Below are 18820 nucleotides of genomic sequence, written 5' to 3'. Positions count from 1 at the left end.
TTTTTTTTTACAGCTTGTTGCTACTAATTGGATGTTAATTCCAGTATGCATGACTCAAAATTGTGTTTGTAATCAAAGAAAAGTATTAAATCACTTTAAAAGTTGCAGGTTTGTATTCAACATAAAGAAGTGAGGGGAGAAAAAGTAATCTTTAATATTTCACTCATTCAGTCCATCACAATAACAAAAGTGTCAGGATTGAGTGAAATGTGCCATGGTGACGCTCATTTAAAATCACAATATTACAAACAAAGGGTGCTACATTATGCCGCGTATAACTGTGAAATCTCCCGGTTTTTTATATATATATATATACATACATACATATACATATATAAACATATATACATATATATACACACATATATATATATGTATAGATACATATATATTCATATATATATACACATATACAGTATATACATACATATATATAGATATACACACATACACATATATATATATTTATATACACATATATTCCAACAGCACAGTAATGGGTTAATGTACGTCATCGTGACGTCGTATCAAAACACGGAAGTGGATCGTGAACGTGCTAACATGTGTTGAACATGTTGTTGTAGATAATGTAATTTAGTAAATTGCGAAACAACTGTCAGAAAGCAGTCTCTGCCCGACGACCTCTCGGAACCGTGACCATCTGAGATCAATACCTGACGTGAAGCAGCTCTAGAGAGAGACTCAGTCTGTGTGTGTACAAGTCTACTAGGAGCTCGGAGCTGCTGCAGACTGTTACAGCGTCCCAGCTGGTTACCTGAGAGGTGGACATGTCCCACACTCATCATCCCACACCTGTGTACTCCCACGCTGGACGAGGACACTTCCGAGACGTGTACGAGCCGTCGGAGGACTCGTTTCTCTTGATTGACGCCCTGGAGAGAGACGCAGAGAGGCTGCAGCTGATCAGGTCAGACACTTTGTGTTTCCTTTAGCTCACCTGGACATGTCCTGCTCACCTGTACATGTCCTGCTCACCTGTGCATGACCTGCTCACCTGTGCATGTCCTGCTCACCTGTGCATGACCTGCTCACCTGGACATGTCCTGCTCACCTGTACATGTCCTGCTCACCTGTGCATGACCTGCTCACCTGTGCATGTCCTGCTCACCTGTGCATGACCTGCTCACCTGTGCATGTCCTGCTCACCTGTACATGTCCTGCTCACCTGTGCATGTCCTGCTCACCTGTCCATGACCTCTGACCCCTTAAATGTGTCTGTTTCTCTGCTGTTTCTAGCCCCTGTGTGTGTTTGGAGGTTGGCAGTGGCTCAGGAGTGGTGTCAGCTTTTCTGGCATCAGTGCTTGGACCTTCAGCTCTATATCTGTGAGTTAAAAAAAATGTTTCCCCCATGTCTGGTTTAGAAATAATGGGCTTATTCTAATCTTAAATATGTGTTTCTCTCTCAGTTGCACAGATGTGAATCCTGCAGCAGCAGAGTGCACAGCTAAGACAGCTTCCTGTAACAATGTTTCACTGCAGCCTGTCCTCACATCCCTGGTGAGACTTTTACCTTCACATTTCATGCTTTAAAGGGACTATTTGTAACTTTCAGAAATGCTTGTTAACAGCGACACCTGTGGCCGTTAAGTCAACGACTTAAGCGCTTGCTCGCTCTAAATAGACATGAACGAGCATCGCTCAAAACAGTGAGGCGACACACGTGAGCTAAAAGGATAACGTTTCTCTCTGCGGAGCCCCGTCACTTCACAAGACACGGGAAACCTCTGTTGGTCTGGAGGAGCTGCAGCAGTTATTTCTGCACAAACGTCCACTGTACATTCACTAGATATTCTCAGAGCTACTAACTCTTCTGCAGTGTGGAGTGAGCGCGCATGCACGTGTAGAGGTGGAGCGAGACAGCGAGAGTGCATGCGGTGTGAGTGAAGACAAGCAGGCAGAGGAGACGAGACTCCGGCAACACGCTAGCGTGCATATGCGAGCGTGCATGTGTCCGACCCGGTACATTTATACGCTTAAGAAGTTACAAACAGTCCCTTTAAGTGCAAGGATTTTGATTCTTAAACTTCCTTTTCTTCCTTTAGGTGGAGACTCTTTTGCCCCGTTTAAGTGGGAAAGTGGACGTCCTCCTCTTCAACCCTCCCTACGTGGTGACACCTTCAGAAGAGGTGGTGCAGCAGCTCTGTACATCTTCAGCTCACAGATGAGGAGCATTTGATCAATGTGTGCTTTCCTTGCAGGTGGGCGGTACAGGTATAGAAGCTGCCTGGGCCGGCGGAAAGCGAGGGCGAGAGGTGACCGACAGATTTCTACCTGTGGTAGCACAGTTGCTCTCCAGTAAAGGGTTATTCTACCTCATTACCATTGCTGAGAACGATCCAGGTGAGTTGTCTCTAAAAATGATTTTCAGTGCAGGAAACTTTCTGGATAACAAGTTTTTCCTTTTCTCTCCAGAGGAGATCATCCGTTTGCTGGGCGAATGTGGTCTGAGCGGAGAGTCATGCTTGTCGACAAGAGCTAGAAATGAGAGGCTGTCCGTCCTGCGCTTCCATAGGAGCTAACGAACATGGAACTGTCACTTATTAATCCGCTGAAAGGATTACAGGAACTGATGAGAAGAAATTATATTTTTACCTGACGGGACGCAGTATTGTCTGCAAGGAAGGACAAATGTTCTGATTAAATCTCTACAGAACGAAAACATTTTCTTCAAGAAATTGGCTGGATGAAAGGACTAAAGGTGGCCTTGGTGTACTGATAAATTTGTAAAAATAAATGAATAAATAAATAAATGAATCCTTGCATTCACCCAGGCAGGTTTAATAATGAAGTAACAGTGTCAGCAATCAAAAATAGATAATTATACTAACATCCAGACAGCATTACAAATAGGACATTTTTTTATTATTATTTAGATTCCAGTGCAACCAACATGTTTTAAAAGGTACCATTGAAATGTAATTCAGTTTCAAGTATGATGCTGTGAACGGATCTCTGCCCTGAAACGCTTCATATGCAACCAATAACGTCACCCACGCAGGGGACGGTGGGAAGTGACTGCCAGACTCCATTAACATATTGTTCAATTTAACAGATCTGGGTTCCTCGATACACAGATGATACTCCTAATTCATAACATATGACTTTGTATGACTCCTTAAGAAAGACTTTTCATTTTGGCTGATATTTAACTTCAACAGCTCTTCTGTGAACTAAGTTTAATAAACTAAAATATGATGCAACGTTGCTGCTTTACATCCCAGAACACCGCCAGTCAGCATGCAATTTTTATAACGGGATTTTATTAAATCGGGGATTCTGCTTTGTAAAACATTTATCAGATGAACTGAGTGAATAGCGATTTGATAAGTTAATTTACATTTTAAATGACTGACGAGGTAAATAAAGTAAACTGTTTCCTACTGTCTGAGCAAAACCTCCATTGACATACTATTAAATTCAACAGAGCTGAGCTTACCTGTAAACATCTACTCCTCCTTAAAGATAATTTATGATTTCTTACAACTCATAAACAGACACCAACAGACACATTTTTAGCTCTATTATTATTAACATGATGCTGAATTTAGCAGAACTCGGATGTGGGACATGAAGAAAAGTGGTGTTTGTAATTATTTTTTATGTCAACATGGGTAATAACACTGTGTATATATTTATCATAACACTGCAAATTTTCCAAAGTTTCATTGCTGGGACTTAAAATGCCCGTAGTTGCAGAAACACCCATTAACACTGGAAAGTGGACAAACCTGAAGACTTCCATAGTTCCCAGGGACCATGCACACTAGTTCACCTGCAACACAAAATAAATAAAAGTCCATTCGTTAAACACATGAGCCATTTAACTGCATTAAACTACACTCTTGCACTAATTGTGAGTATTTTAGCTTGTCACTTTCCCCATGTGCTCATGCACAGATGCTGTTGATAATAACAGTAAGAAAACTGTAAGACACTAAAGACTAAAAGTGAAAAAACAATAAATAAAGGACACTAGACATAGAATATTTGAAATTATCTGGGTTCAACTGTGGCTCAGAGGGTAGAGCAGGTTGTCCACCACTCGGAAGGTCGGTGGTTCGATCCCCGGCTGCTCCAGGTCACATGTCCATGTGTCCTTGAGCAAGGCACTTAACCCCAAATTGCTCCCGAAGGCTATGTGTATGAATGAGTATTTAGATTAGATCCTGATGGGCAAAGTTGGCACCTTAGCAGCCTCTGCCTTCATAGTGTGAATGCTGACATGTAGTGTAAAGCTCTTTGAGTGATCGGAAGACTAGAAAAGCGCTATATAAGTCCAAGTCCTTTTACCATTATTGTTTTCTTGACTTTGGGTACAAATATTATGCAAACCCACTCAAATGCACAATTTCACTACCTGACTTGGGCTACTCGACCGGGTTTCTTCACTATTCTCTCTTAGCGTATTTGATTTCTTCATTTTGGGTGTTGGACCTCTAAATTCACTGAACAATTCAGTTGAAAATGTTGTGCTACTGGAAGTCATTTGCATTGAATTACAACCCAAATGTCCCCAGTAAAATCTCCTTGTAAGTGGTGAATATGTCCAGAAGGCAAACATTATCTGCAGAGTGAACACAGCTGAGCAGTTTGACGCGGTTGGTCAGACAATCAGCCATGTTTTTTAAGTTTTAAAAGTCTTAATTTACACAGAATTCATTGCAAATGACATACTACTTCAAGATAATCGGGACCTACACAGCTTTGTGCATCAGAAGAATTTAGACCTGACTATAGTCAAAGTCTATCTTTGTGAAACTGGCCTCAGACTTGAACTTTTTAAAGTAGGATGTTTTAGTTATTTTGCCACGTCTGCTCTTAATATCTTTTCAGAAGTACCACTGTTTGTTTGCAGATTTACTTTTACACTTGCTCCTCTTTGATCAAAACTGTCCATTCTCCTCAGCAGAGACACTGCTCTCTGGATGTGTCCAATGAAGTTTTACATTCAGCTAGACCCGGTCATCAAGAAGTCACCTGAAAGGAGAAAGGACATGTAATATTATTTCTTCCTCTGACACTGTATGTGTGAAAGCAGCAAGCCCACAGTCATCATTAAGACAGTAAATCTGCATATTCCCTTTTTAACCGTCACTTTACGCTCAAGCAGCCCAAGGAAAGACAATACCCATCTTCTCTTCAATTATTTATTCTCACATCACCCCAAAAAGATGACAAATGCTAATTCTGGTCCATTCCCCAGCTGGGCATCCAAGTGCTCATTAGTTTTAAAGAAGGTTAATCCATTTAGGTTTTGCATATTGATATGCCAATTATGTCTAACCATGGAATAGGCATCCGTCAAGGTAATAGTGCATAAACACATGCAAGAACATTAGGAGGAGTCGACGTTATAATAAAGTAGGTGTTAATTGGTGGGGGGAGGACTGTCGGCTAACTCGTGTGTGTAATGTACAGCCGGTGAGGAGGGAGGATTTTTCCCCCAAAATCATGTCATTTGCAAACCCCATGCTGCGAGCTCTCTGGGTGTCGCGGCCAAACGCTCCACTGAAGAGGAGGGTCACGGGGGCAAGGGATTGTGGGAGCTATGAATTTGAATTTGCAGTGGAGAGAAAATGTTTTCAAAACCAGAACAAATAAGTGGAGAGAGTTTCCTTGTAAGCTTTGGTTTGCTGATGTGTAGGTCATCTAGGTGTCTTGTTTAAAACTAGACTATGTGGTTACATATATAAGTATTGTTTTGATATAGAAATGCTGCCAAAACAATAGTTTTTTGTAATCTAAACATTTAAAGACGTTTAGCCCAGTTTTAACTTCAACATCAAGTCATCTTTTGACCTTAAAAAAAAATCCCTTAATCAAATTATAGAAGTATTATCGGAAAAATGTACGGGGACAACACTTTTTTTTAAAACTGGTCCAGTATTGAGGGAGAACGCTGCAGCTGCAGTCGCTAGACGAGCTGTAATGTAATCATTTGGGGCAACCTGAAGAAAAAGGTTTTATTTCTCTGTAGGGTCCTTTCCTTAATGTTGTCTGACACTTAGAATAATCTGGCAAAAACAAGCACTTTTAGTGGACGTAAACGGTACCAGGTTGCCCCAAATGATTACATTACAGCTCGTTTAGCGGCTGGCGGATGCAGCGTTCTCCCTCAATACTGGACCAAATACCAAATTTATCCTTTAAAAAAATATAATACAAAATTGTATATAATAGTTTTGTTTCTTGTAAAAAATATGATTTGTGTTTTGTAAAAAAAAAGAAAAAAGAAACATCCATATTCTTCTGTGAAAACAGTTTTTAACTTTATTTAAAATGGATGCAAAAAATCCATCGATCCAAAAAAACGTGATCGTCCGTTGTTCCACAGTGCTGGTGAAGATAATGAGGTTTAGAGCGGATGTATGTTCAGAGTAGACCACAGACCTCTCTTCATTCATTGGCTGCTGGCAGCAAGAGCTGATCCCAGTGTTTCTATGAAGCGGTGAACGTCGCTGAAGGAGTTGTAGAGCGGCACCGGAGCGACTCGCAGCACACTGGGCTCCCTCATGTCACACTGAACGACACCAAAGGACAAAGTTAATGACATAAACAGACAGATCTACTTCAGAATGTTTTGCTATGTTGTGATTTTGTAGTTTTTTTTCTTCTTTGTTTTTATAGTTTGTCTGTTTTGAAGAATACAAAGCAGTCACAAGTAAGCTGTGTGAACCTCATGCTTTCTCCACAGGAAAGTCTCTTTCCCTATCGATATCAGCCTCTCCAGCTACACATACTGAAAGAGGAAGTAAATGAGGCAAGAGGGAAGAGCTTACAGTCTTGAATTACATTAATTAGGTATCACTGTAAAGCTGAGACTCTTGTGGATCCAATGAGCCCAACTGTATTCATGCTCCTCTACTAGAAGCTACTGGATACTCACAGCAACTCCCCTCTTCTCCAGCTCCTGGAAGATCTTTCGGATGGGGACAGAGAAGCAGAGTGAGAGCTGACAGCCTCTCTGCTGAGGGTCAGAGGGCGTGATGATGCGGACGTGAGGTTTGTGAGGCTGAGTGGGGTCCTCAGTGTAATAATGCTGGATCAGATACTCCAGGTAACCCGTCAACAGGAGGGACTTCCTGCGCAACGCCTGCATACTGGTCATCTTGAAAACCTGGCAAAATTAAAATTTAAGTCGACATAATTTCTTAAGAAGCTTTTTATGTCCTGTCATGATGTTCATTGTTACAAAGCTGAAAACAGAGATGTTTTATACACTCAATTAAGAAATAAAACACATGAATGAAAAATGGAGAGCATATTTTTTTAAACCAGCAAAGTTCTTTCAATGAGTGCACTGCAGTACCTCCAAACTGGCCTGCAGGAGGCAGACCAGCTGGATGGGCTGGTTGGACAGTCTGAAGCCGCTCAATCCAGGCTGCAGCTCCATCTCTGAGAACACAAATACACCGTTACAGTTTATGTATGACACATGTAGGAAAATCGTGGTGATACATGTGACTTTTAACTATAAGTATTCAGTGTACAGTGTATTATAGTTGTAATATCCAATGAGACCACAAGATGGCAGCATATATCAACTTTAAAATCACATCACTGGCTTCAGAAAGGTGGAGCTTTATTATGAAAAGACAAACTAGCAGCATGTTGCACTGCAAGGTGCAGCTGTGAGTCATATACAAACATGAGAGGTTGAGTGAGAATTATAAAATCAATTATTTCCTTTACCGTTATTCATCTGGAAGCGAGTTTTCACGTCATGTCCCCACCATCCCAACAGCCTGCAGGAGACAGAAGAAGAAAATGGTGTGACTGAGCAGTTTGGAGAAAAGGGAACAGATTTAAATATATAAGTTTCTCCTTTAAGTTGAAGTCAAAACCTAACAATTAAATCACACTGACTGACATGTATGTAAACGGTGTGTGAGCACTCACGCAGGTTTGATAGTGTCTTTGTGTTTCTCGTGCATATACGCCCCGGCTAGACCGCCAGCACCTGAATTTACATACTGAGAGAAGACAGTCATCACTTAGACATGCACTGTATTGTCCACATGTATTTGTATTCTCATATTCACCCTGAAACACGTTCGATAATACTGATAATCAGTGGAGACAAAGGACCTGTCAGCTGACCTTGTAGGAGCACCAGCAGGCAAAGTCGACTCCCCAGTCGTGCAGCTTCAGCTCGACGTTTCCCACAGCGTGGGCACAATCAAAACCCACATAACAGCCCTGACACACAAAAAGGGAGTATTAGTTATATTGTGTTTAAGGATCAAGACTTCTCATGTAAGAGTGGATGAGACTGAAATTTAAAACAATTCAGCTCCTTCAAATGTCTCTTTTCTGATCAACATGCAAAATATATATTTTTCTTCTCTATGAAACGTCTGGCAAGCAAAAGAAAACAGTGTGTTGTACTAAAAAGTACAGTACTTGAGTAAATGTACATTCCACCACTGATAAACATGAAGTAAAAGTAGCAATATCAAACAACAATTCTTAGCATGAAAATATACTAAAAGTACCAAAAGTAAAGATATAAGACAATTTTAACTACTTTATATTCTGCAGGGCAGCTTAATATATAATAATATATCATATTTATTTATATTTTGTATTAATAATCTGACTATGCAAAGTAGCTAGTAACTAAATGCATATAGCTAAATCTGTCAAAATAAATCCAGTTGAGCAAAAAGTACATTATTTACCTCTGAAATAGCAGAGTAGAAGTATAAAGTAGCAGTGGATATACTCAAGTAAGGTACCTGAAAATTGTACTTAAGTACTGTACTTGAGTAAATGTACATGATCTGTTGCAAGTAAAAGTCCTGCATTCAAACACTTACTTTTTTTCATAAAAGTACAAAATTATTATTATTATTATTATAAAGTAGCATAAAATGGAAATACTCACGTGATGTACAAATACCTGAAAATTGTACTTAAGTACTGTACTTGAGTAAATACACAGGATAAACATGAAGTAAAAGTAGCAATATTAAATACTCTGTTGCAAGTAAAAGTCCTGCATTCAGACTCTTAATTTTTTTTATATAAGTACAAACTTATTAGCATGAAAATACACTAAAGGTACCAAAAGTAGGAGTACTATTAATGTATGCAATGCATTAATCTGTACATCACTTTAATGTTGCAGCTGGTAAAGGTTGAGCTAATTTCAACTACTTTATATTCTGCAGGGCAGCTTAATATATAATATCGTATTTATTTATATTTTGTATTAATAATCTCACTCTGCAAAGTAACTAGTAACTAAATGCATATAGCTAAAATAAATCCGGCAGAGTAAAAAGTACAATATTTACCTCTGAAATAGCAGAGTAGAAGTATAAAGTAGTAGTGGATATACTCAAGTAAAGTACAAGTACCTGAAAATTGTACTAAAAAGTACCGTACTTGAGTAAATGTACATTCAACCACTGATGAACATGTAAATATATTGTATGCAGGAAAATATCTTATTTCTTGAATGCAAGTTTGAGCGATTGATATGATATAAAAAACATGAAATCAATAGAAGAAATCGAGTTATCCGTGTGTGTGTGTGTTTGTGTGTGTGTGTGTGTGTGTGTGTGTGTGTGTGTGTTACCTTCTTCTGGCCGGCCTCAGTGATGGCGGCCATGTCGAACAGCTGGCCGGTGTAATACTGAACTCCGCTGAACATCACCACAGCAATGGAGTCGCCCTCCTTCTCGATCACCTCCAGGATGTCCTCAGTTCTCAGAGTCTCTTCTCCCTGAACAGAACCACCGGTCAGACTGTTGTTGATCACTCTGGACGACAGTAACGGTAAATCATATCTATTATGTGTAAACTGTGTGGCTCCAGCACCGGTCTGGGGTACAGCAGCAGCATGCTCTTCTCAGGGTCCAATCCTCGCAGCCGGATCTGAGACTCGACAGCATACTGAGGAGGACAGGAGAGAACATAGAGAAACACTCAACACAAGAAAAGACGAGTATTTCCACTGGATACAAGCTTATCAACGTCTTCGATCAATAACCTTGCTCCATGATAAATTATCTTAAAGTAACCACTCTGAAAGTGAAGTCACATCACGCTGAACAATGTCAGTGTCTGACATCAGTAAGGTTGTCTGCCAGTGGAGAGAGGTGATTTCACTACCAACTGAATCCTATAATAACCTCGAGTATTTGATTCTTCTGATATGCAGAAAATACATTTGAATGTAGAACAATGATGATCTGGGGATGAATTTGGATTAGCTTAGACAATATACTCTTATGCCTGTCATCAAGGACAAAGCTGGCAAGGTAGGGAGCCTGGGTAATTACAGGCCAATCGCACTAGTCAGTGTGGTATCTAAAGTCCTCGAGAGGATTTTATTCGAGTGTTTATGTTAATATCTTGGTACCACAGACAACCAGTTTGGCTTCAAGGCTAAGCATGGCACTGATTTGTGTATATGTGTCTTTAAAGAAGTAGCCGAAATCTATAGAAGGCAAAAAACTCCTCTGTTGTAATTGTTTTTATTGATGCATATAAGGCTTTTGACCGAGTAAATCACAAAAAAAGTTGAAATTGAGTCAAAGGGGCGTGCCTGACAGCATTATAAGAATGTAAGCATATTGGTATGCGAACCACAACATGCAGGTCAAATTGGGCAATCGAGTCTCCGATCCCTTTGGTGTTGGTAATGGAGTTAGACAAGGGGGGTTACTTTCACCAGCCCTCTTTAATGTGTACATGAATGAGTTATCTGACCAACTAAGAGGCTGTAAAACAGGCAGTATGATTGGTAACACCCTGGTAAACCATTGTATGCTGACGATCTGAATATTGTCTCTCCTAGCAGTGCTGAATATAAGCTCAGAGTATGGGGTCAAATATGATGTGCAATAAAATGCAAAAAAGAATGTTGTCATGATCTGTAGAACAAAAGAAGATAGGGACCTCAACTTTCCAGCTTTTTATCTATCAGGACAACTGCTATGTGTTTGTAATAAAACAAAATATCTGGGGCACTTTATTACAGATCTGATGATGACGACGTGTACAGGCAGTGCCGTTTATTATATGCTCAAGCTAACATGTTGGCAAGAAACCAGTGTGAACATGTGTTCAGACCATGTCAAGATAGGTCTCTTTAGAGCCAATTGCACTCCCCTCTATACTGCCATCCTGTGGGCCAAGTTTAGAAAGGCAAGCATGCATCAGCTTCAGGTTGCCTGCAATGACTGCATGCGGATATAACTTAAGAAACCCAGGTGGTGTAGTGCAAGCGAGCTGTTCTGTAATGCAGGTGTCAACACTTTCCAGGCTCTGTTGAGAAACCTGATGTATACATTTATATGTCAGCTAAATGACTCTCAGAACGCCACTATCATGCTACCGTCAAATCCTTGTTTTAGTGTTAAACGATACCAGTCACCCCTGTGGAAACATTGGTAGAACTGTTTTTTATAAAAAAGTGTCAGTTTCTACTTTAATGTATGTATCGTTGTTTGTGTTGTATGTTTTTTGATGGACTTCGAGTCTGTCAATAAAGATTAATTGAATTGAATATCCATCGACTACTTGTGACAACTTGCTATGGAGGACGAAACCTATATCTACTCTTCTATTTCACTTTTATTTATAGTAAATACATATTTATTTATTTTTATTAACTTTTAAATGTTATTTTTTTATTCATGCATTTATTTTAAATGTACTTTTAAATGTAATTATTTAATTGTATGTATTTATTTCTGCATGATTTTTCCCCCTATTTATTTATTTCTTTATGCATTTTTGCCTCATTATGCAAATAAAAAATTGCATAATTGCAAATTCCAGCAGCAAAGGAAGTATTTCATAGAAAACTGGTGTTTTAGTGTCAGCATGTGGGACTTTGACCCGAACAGAACAAGCACCTGAAAACAACGTCTGGTTTACTCACATGGTCTGAAGGAAAGGCCTTGTCCTCTAGAAGGATTCTGTGCCGAGCTGCAGTGGGGTTGTAGAAGGAAAGCTGCAGAATAATGACATGAAAAGACTGTTAGCAATCACTTTAATTGATGTTACACATTTACATGACATGGTTTCAACTTGTTGTCCTCCCCTCATTTTTGCAATACACATAGTTTACAGCTTCTGACAATCTTTTGCAAAACAGAGAACTTAAAATGTGTGTTTTGGCAATCTACCAAATGTAACATGCTGTAGAAAATGACTGTATTTTACCAGTAGAAGGTGTAAATTAACAGTCAGGCCATTCATCAGTGCCACCTCCTCAGTTTTAGCTCCTGGAAGAAACATTTCACGTTTTATTGTTCATTATATGATTGTTTAAATAAAATATCCATCTCTGGTTGTTTTTTCAGAAAGGATTTTATCAGTTTTTTGTATACAGTGTACACAGTGTAGAAGACGTTATGTTCTCAACTACTGCAGCGGTACTTTTGGAGGTCATGTCCATGTGGGCTGTACTGTACTATATGCTGTTTGTACATGACATACATAAATAACTAACTAGTCTGCCTTGCACAAAACTCACACACTTCTACAGAAATCTGCAACGAGAGTTTATTCAACGTACCACTGCTGAAACAATTAGATGATTAATCTATTAGTCCTTTAAGTTATTTAGCAAGAAAAGCGTTTCTCGGGTTTTATATCATTGTGAGTCCTCTGACAAAATAAGTTATTTGAAGATGTCACCTTGGGCTATGGGAAATTGCAATAAACCTTTATTTGTACTGTTTTGCGACGCTTGTAGACTAAATAATTAATAATTTAATCATCAATGAAAAATGGATGTTCACTACAGCGCACCGACTCATACGCACTGTTTAACTGCTGTTTTGTTTAAAGACTTGGACTTTGGACTTTGGAGAAAGAGCAGTGACCTGAACAAGCTGCTTCACAGACAAAATCATTAAAAAGTTGCAAAAATAGGTGTATGAACATCACATTTATAGAACAACACTGGTGTTTCTCACCAACAACATCAGCCATCAGTTCCTCTATGTTGTTTTCAGCCCACGCCCAAGGTCGAGAGCCTTCTAAGTGACCATGGACACCCCTTTAAAAAAGAGTTTGTTTTATGCAATCTCACTAAACATTTATCTGCGACTAAAATCCTTTAGGAAAATGTCAAGTGGACATACATTTTGGCCCACTTCTCCAGCTCTTCTCCCACGTACTTCCTGGCCATTTTGGGCTGAAGCCCCAACGAGTTTCCCACAAGGTAGATGCATTCCTTGGAGCCATCGACCAGCGAGAGATCAGCTACAGAAACATCATGAAAGAATTGAAATCTCTTATCAATGCAATACCAAACACATTCCTTATCCTGGCTAAACAAATATCACTGTACTCTCAGTCCCCATCTCATCTCCCCGACACCTTTAACAAATGCATATTCATTTTCTTGATAAAAGGTCTGTTCTTCAAATACCCTGTCCCACCCAAAACAAAAGAAAGATTTTTACCCTTCCAGTGAATTTTTAAGATTAAGATTTGGCTTTGAGAGCAATTAATATGTTTTCTGTAAAGTTGATATTGAAACAACAGAAACAATTCATGGAATGGTTAATTTTTTTAACGTATTAATGCAATCGATCTTTCGGAGGTTGTAGCGGGTTTTAAAGCTAGAGTGACTCTACTGACATCATATGAAACTAAAAAAGGAATCAATTGGTACCAAACATGTCATAATGGCTTGTCGGGAATAAGGGGTCCCTTGACCTCTGACCTCCAGATATGTGAATGTAAATGGGTTCTATGGGTACCCACGAGTCTCCCCTTCACAGACCTACACACTTTATGATAATCACATGCAGTTTGGGGCAAGTCATAGTCAAGTCAGCACACTGACACACTGACAGCTGTTGTTGCCTGTTGGGCTGCAGTTTGCCATGTTATGATTTGATAATATTGTTTTATGCTAAATGCAGTAACTGTGAGGGTTTCTGGACAATATCTGTCATTGTTTTAATAAATATATATATATATATATATATATATATATATATATATATATTGCATGAAGCAGCATATTTGTCCACTCCCATGTTGATAAGAGTATTAAATACCTGACAAATCTCCCTTTAAGGTACATTTAGAACAGATTAAAAAATGTGAGATTAATTTGTGATTAATCACGATGCAATATTTTAATCAATTGAAATTCCTAAAGAACGCACCCATCTTCATGTGCTACTATAATGAAACTCAACTCTATATGAAGTCCCTGAAATTAATGAAATCCAAATATGCCAATGATCTCTTTATATTACTTGAAAGTTATCGGTTATCTTTCTTTAATTATTTGTTTTATTTATGTCATTTTTTTTTAAAGATTTACTCTGCTTACATTTTTTTTTTTTATTGTCTATGTAAATGTTTTATGTCTACTGTGATATCTGCTCAGTTTTGAGGATGATATTTATAATTATAATGATTGCCTTATTATTTGTAAATTCATCTTGTGAATAATAATTTAAAAAACATCAACAGAGCTAATCCAAACTGATAGAACAGATCCTGAACATTGATATCCAAATAACATCCAGAACTTTAATGCACTTTTTTGTTACTCACAAGGAGGCAAATCTGAAATTGTGGGCATCAGGAATTCCTCCCTGAGATGTCTCAGTGAGTCATGCTTGTCGAGGTATGCAGCCACTTCTGAAGAGTTTGGACTGCAGCCAAGCAAAGCTGAAACTCGCTCCAAACTTTCTGTCGCAGTTGAGCCAACAAACTGGTCCATTGCAGAGACAGAGGGACTGGGAGGCTGCTGGCCTGCAGAGAGAGCAAATACATCACTTTATGAGTTTGATATGGTGGCTTGAAGTAGACTTTAATGAGTAGAAACAGCAGAATGGAGATGAAGAACTTACTTCCGTCACACTTCCTCAACTTCACATAATTTCCTTGTTCCTGATTAACATGTGACTGAAGTAACCAATCAGAAGCTAGGTGGACTTGGATAAAGGTAAATGTGAGGAAAACCACAGAGGCAGATGCTGCAGATTATTGTTGCTGATTTTAAATTGCTGATGAAAATATTTCAACTTTTAGATGTGTAAATAATTAACTGTAAATATATATTTTATTAGTAAATTAACTCAAATATATTAATTAAACTTAACCTCACCTTAAGCCTTACAATATGAATTACAAAAACATTTTTTCCTCAATGAATCAGTTGCAATGGTACGACGGAGTATTAGGGCCACATTGAAGAAAAATAAATAAATCTGAGATTTCGAGAATAAAGTCATAATATTACGAGAATAAAGTCATAGGTTTAATAGAATAAAGTCATAGGTTTAATAGAATAAAGTCATAGGTTTACGAGAAAAAAGTCGTAATATTATGAGAATAAAGTCATAGATTTACAAGAATAAAGTCATAGGTTTAATAGAATAAAGTCATAGGTTTAATAGAATAAAGTCATAGGTTTACGAGATTCTTACATTAATTGCAGTGGTCTGCTTATAATCGAGTCTACTTTTTATTAGAAGAATACAATCAGTTAAAATGCTTTTAGTTTACATTGAAAATCAACTGCACGACAAGTCATTCATTCTTACAAAAAGAAGAGCATGTAGTGGACTGGAACACGTAACTCACCGTTTGCAGATGAACTTCCTCTCCACAGACAGCGGTCTCACTGAGTGAATCCTCTGCTCTGGAAATGTACTTTGACCTCTCTTTGTTCAGCCTCAAGTTAATCATTGTTCTAATGGACCAACCATGAGATAAAACCTCTGATTATTAACCCACCACTAACAGACATTCAATCCGTAACTCTTTGATCAGACTCATCTGATCCAATAAAATGACCTGTGTTGACCTCTAGGATAATCATAGCCTCATGAAACTTTACAACAATAAACTAGAGACCTAGAGCATTCAGAGGATGGATGGATCAAACTAGAGACCTAGAGCATTCAGAGGATGGATGGATCAAACTAGAGACCTAGAGCATTCAGAGGATGAATGGATCAGACTAGAGCAGGGGTGCACACACTTTTTCAGCATGCGAGCTACTTATAAAATGACCAAGTCAAAATGATCTACCTACTATAAAAATGCAAAACATATATTTATTTATAAATATATTGAGTATTCTTTATATGTACAATATATGTTGGTGTACCTTGCATAACTGCATGAACCCATATTGTACAATATAACTATTTTTTGTCATTACCTTACTCTGATGACTTGCACTGAATGGAATCAGCCAGGGATGCATAGTCCGGACAGTAGCTGCTGATAGCCAGCCTCAAGCACACTTCCAAATGATCATCAGTCAAGGTGGAATGGTATTTGGACTTAATAATCTTCATGTGGGAAAAGGCTGACTCGCATAAATAAGTGGAGCCGAATAATGCAGTCAAGGAGGTAGCACATTTCCTCATGTTGAGGTACTTTTCCTCTGTGAGTAAGTTCCAGAACTGTCCATGAGCCCTGGACTTAAGCTGAATGTCAGCTTGTAGTGTCAAAATCTCATCCTCCATTCCAGATGAGTTCAGGTGAAACAGTGTTGCAATTTGTTGGCTGACGTCTATTTAAAAAAAAAAAAATGTTTTTTTTTTTTTTTTTTTTAAATGCCATGCGATCTACCCACACTACCTTCGCGATCGACCGGTAGATCGCGATCAACGTATTGGGCACCCCTGGACTAGAGAGACCTAGAGCATTCAGAGGATGGATGGATAAAACTAGAGACCTAGAGCATCAGAGGATGGATGGATCAAACTAGAGACCTAGAGCATTCAGAGGATGGATGGATCAAACTAGAGACCTAGAGCATTCAGAGGATGGATGGATCAAACTAGAGACCTAGAGCATTCAGAGGATGGATGGATCAGACTAGAGACCTAGAGCATTCAGAGGATGGATGGATCAAACTAGAGACCTAGAGCATTCAGAGGATGGATGGATCAAACTAGAGACCTAGAGCATTCAGAGGATGGATGGATCAAACTAGAGACCTAGAGCATTCAGAGGATGGATGGATCAAACTAGAGACCTAGAGCATTCAGAGGATGGATGGATCAGACTAGAGACCTAGAGCATTCAGAGGATGGATGGATCAGACTAGAGACCTAGAGCATTCAGAGGATGGATGGATCAAACTAGAGACCTAGAGCATTCAGAGGATGGATGGATCAAACTAGAGACCTAGAGCATTCAGAGGATGGATGGATCAAACTAGAGACCTAGAGCATTCAGAGGATGGATGGATCAAACTAGAGACCTAGAGCATTCAGAGGATGGATGGATCAAACTAGAGACCTAGAGCATTCAGAGGATGGATGGATCAGACTAAAGACCTAGAGCATTCAGAGGATGGATGGATCAAACTAGAGACCTAGAGCATTCAGAGGATGGATGGATCAAACTAGAGACCTAGAGCATTCAGAGGATGGATGGATCAAACTAGAGACCTAGAGCATTCAGAGGATGGATGGATCAAACTAGAGACCTAGAGCATTCAGAGGATGGATGGATCAAACTAGAGACCTAGAGCATTCAGAGGATGGATGGATCAAACTAGAGACCTAGAGCATTCAGAGGATGGATGGATCAAACTAGAGACCTAGAGCATTCAGAGGATGGATGGATCAAACTAGAGACCTAGAGCATTCAGAGGATCGATGGCTCAAACTAGAGACCTAGAGCATTCAGTGGATGGATGGATCAGACTAGAGACGTAGAGCATTCAGAGGATGGATGGATCAGACTAGAGACGTAGAGCATTCAGAGGATGGATGGCTTTCCCAGCTAGATTGACAATAAGGGGATTTATGAGCAGTTTACACAACAGAAGTGCTCGCCATCCATTCGCCGAAAAATGCAATTCTTGCAGAAATCTCCAAATGTCAAAGGTTTTTGATACCAAATCACTGCATGGCTTTTTCTATGGTGTTCCTAAAGTGTCTTAATGCGGTATTTTGGAAGGATTATTGATCGTTTTTATCAATTCTCGAGTTGTAAAAAAATGATAAAATTTAGCACCAAATCTGTGTAACAGATGGTATCGACCCAAAAATTGCTGCAACAATTTATGAGACATAACAGAGAATGGGGATGACCATCACAAACTTTTATACACTTTTGCAATTTATTTTAATTAATTTATTAATACATTTTTATTTCTGATTTATGACTAGAACAACTTGACACACAGTGTTGGGCTGCATTTCAAATTAATCTCTAGGTCTCTTTCAGATGATGTACACCACTTCTTTGTGGCATCTAGTGTTGACTTGTTATAATAATAATAATAATAATTGTTAATAATTGACTTGTTATCTACTTCTGAACATCCCCTGTCCCCCACCACTACCCCTCTAAAGAAGAGGGCAGAATGGTAAGAGGTTAACATGCAGCACGGACCACCAAAGTAAGGTCAGTGGTTCTCTACAAGCCTAACTGTAAAAGTTGCTGATATTTAGTATGTTGTTGCCACGCTCATTATCGTTTGCACCCTCTAGCAGTTAGCATGCCTGTGCGGGAAGTGTGCCACCTTCCATACATTACAATGGGAAATAGAATAAATGAATGGAAAGTGATGCCCACACGGCAGTTTTTCAAATTGGCATATTTTCTCAGAAAATGGCTGAAACAGCCTGAAAATCGCTTGGTTTCTCCCAATAAATCATGATATATAGCTGTTGAAAGTCTTCCCTGTCTGCCATGACCCTGAGGAGCTCTGGGAGGAGCCACAGGTGAGCTCAGTCTGCCCTGAATCAGATTGAATTAGGTCTGGCTTTACTCTATCCTATGTGTTTGTCATTATTAATTGTTTTGTCGCTCCTGTGCAGAAAAATGAAGCAAACTC

General features: G+C 39.1%; 2 protein-coding genes across 4 annotated transcripts; one reads left to right on the top strand and one right to left on the bottom strand.

Moving 5' to 3' along the window:
- Positions 1–513: 513 nt before the first annotated feature.
- On the top strand, positions 514–2886 carry hemk2 (HemK methyltransferase 2, ETF1 glutamine and histone H4 lysine). Its single transcript, XM_074626716.1, has 6 exons — positions 514–928; positions 1258–1344; positions 1428–1518; positions 2064–2147; positions 2220–2361; positions 2434–2886. The coding sequence occupies exons 1-6, from the start codon at positions 789–791 to the stop codon at positions 2538–2540; spliced, it is 651 nt and encodes a 216-aa protein (XP_074482817.1). The 5' UTR covers positions 514–788; the 3' UTR covers positions 2541–2886.
- On the bottom strand, positions 2776–15665 carry kynu (kynureninase). Of its 3 annotated transcripts, XM_074626715.1 has the most exons (15): positions 15598–15665; positions 14563–14763; positions 13128–13248; positions 12960–13042; positions 12202–12263; positions 11918–11989; positions 9847–9921; positions 9605–9751; positions 8122–8220; positions 7921–7994; positions 7714–7766; positions 7331–7416; positions 6908–7138; positions 6412–6541; positions 2776–3793 (listed from the first exon to the last, which is right to left on the bottom strand). In XM_074626715.1, the coding sequence occupies exons 2-14, from the start codon at positions 14729–14731 to the stop codon at positions 6422–6424; spliced, it is 1392 nt and encodes a 463-aa protein (XP_074482816.1). In that variant the 5' UTR covers positions 14732–14763; positions 15598–15665; the 3' UTR covers positions 2776–3793; positions 6412–6421. The 3 variants fall into 3 exon arrangements, with proteins under 3 accessions (XP_074482816.1, XP_074482814.1, XP_074482815.1); XM_074626713.1 differs by lacking the exon at positions 2776–3793 and having other exon boundaries at positions 6266–6541; XM_074626714.1 differs by lacking the exons at positions 2776–3793; positions 15598–15665 and adding an exon at positions 14862–15090 and having other exon boundaries at positions 6266–6541.
- Positions 15666–18820: the final 3155 nt, after the last annotated feature.

The sequence above is a fragment of the Sebastes fasciatus genome, chromosome 24 (genome assembly GCF_043250625.1).
Source record: "Sebastes fasciatus isolate fSebFas1 chromosome 24, fSebFas1.pri, whole genome shotgun sequence".
NCBI lineage: Eukaryota > Metazoa > Chordata > Actinopteri > Perciformes > Sebastidae > Sebastes > Sebastes fasciatus.
Note: the sequence above shows the minus strand (reverse complement) of the source record. Positions and strands in the feature narration are given on the sequence as shown.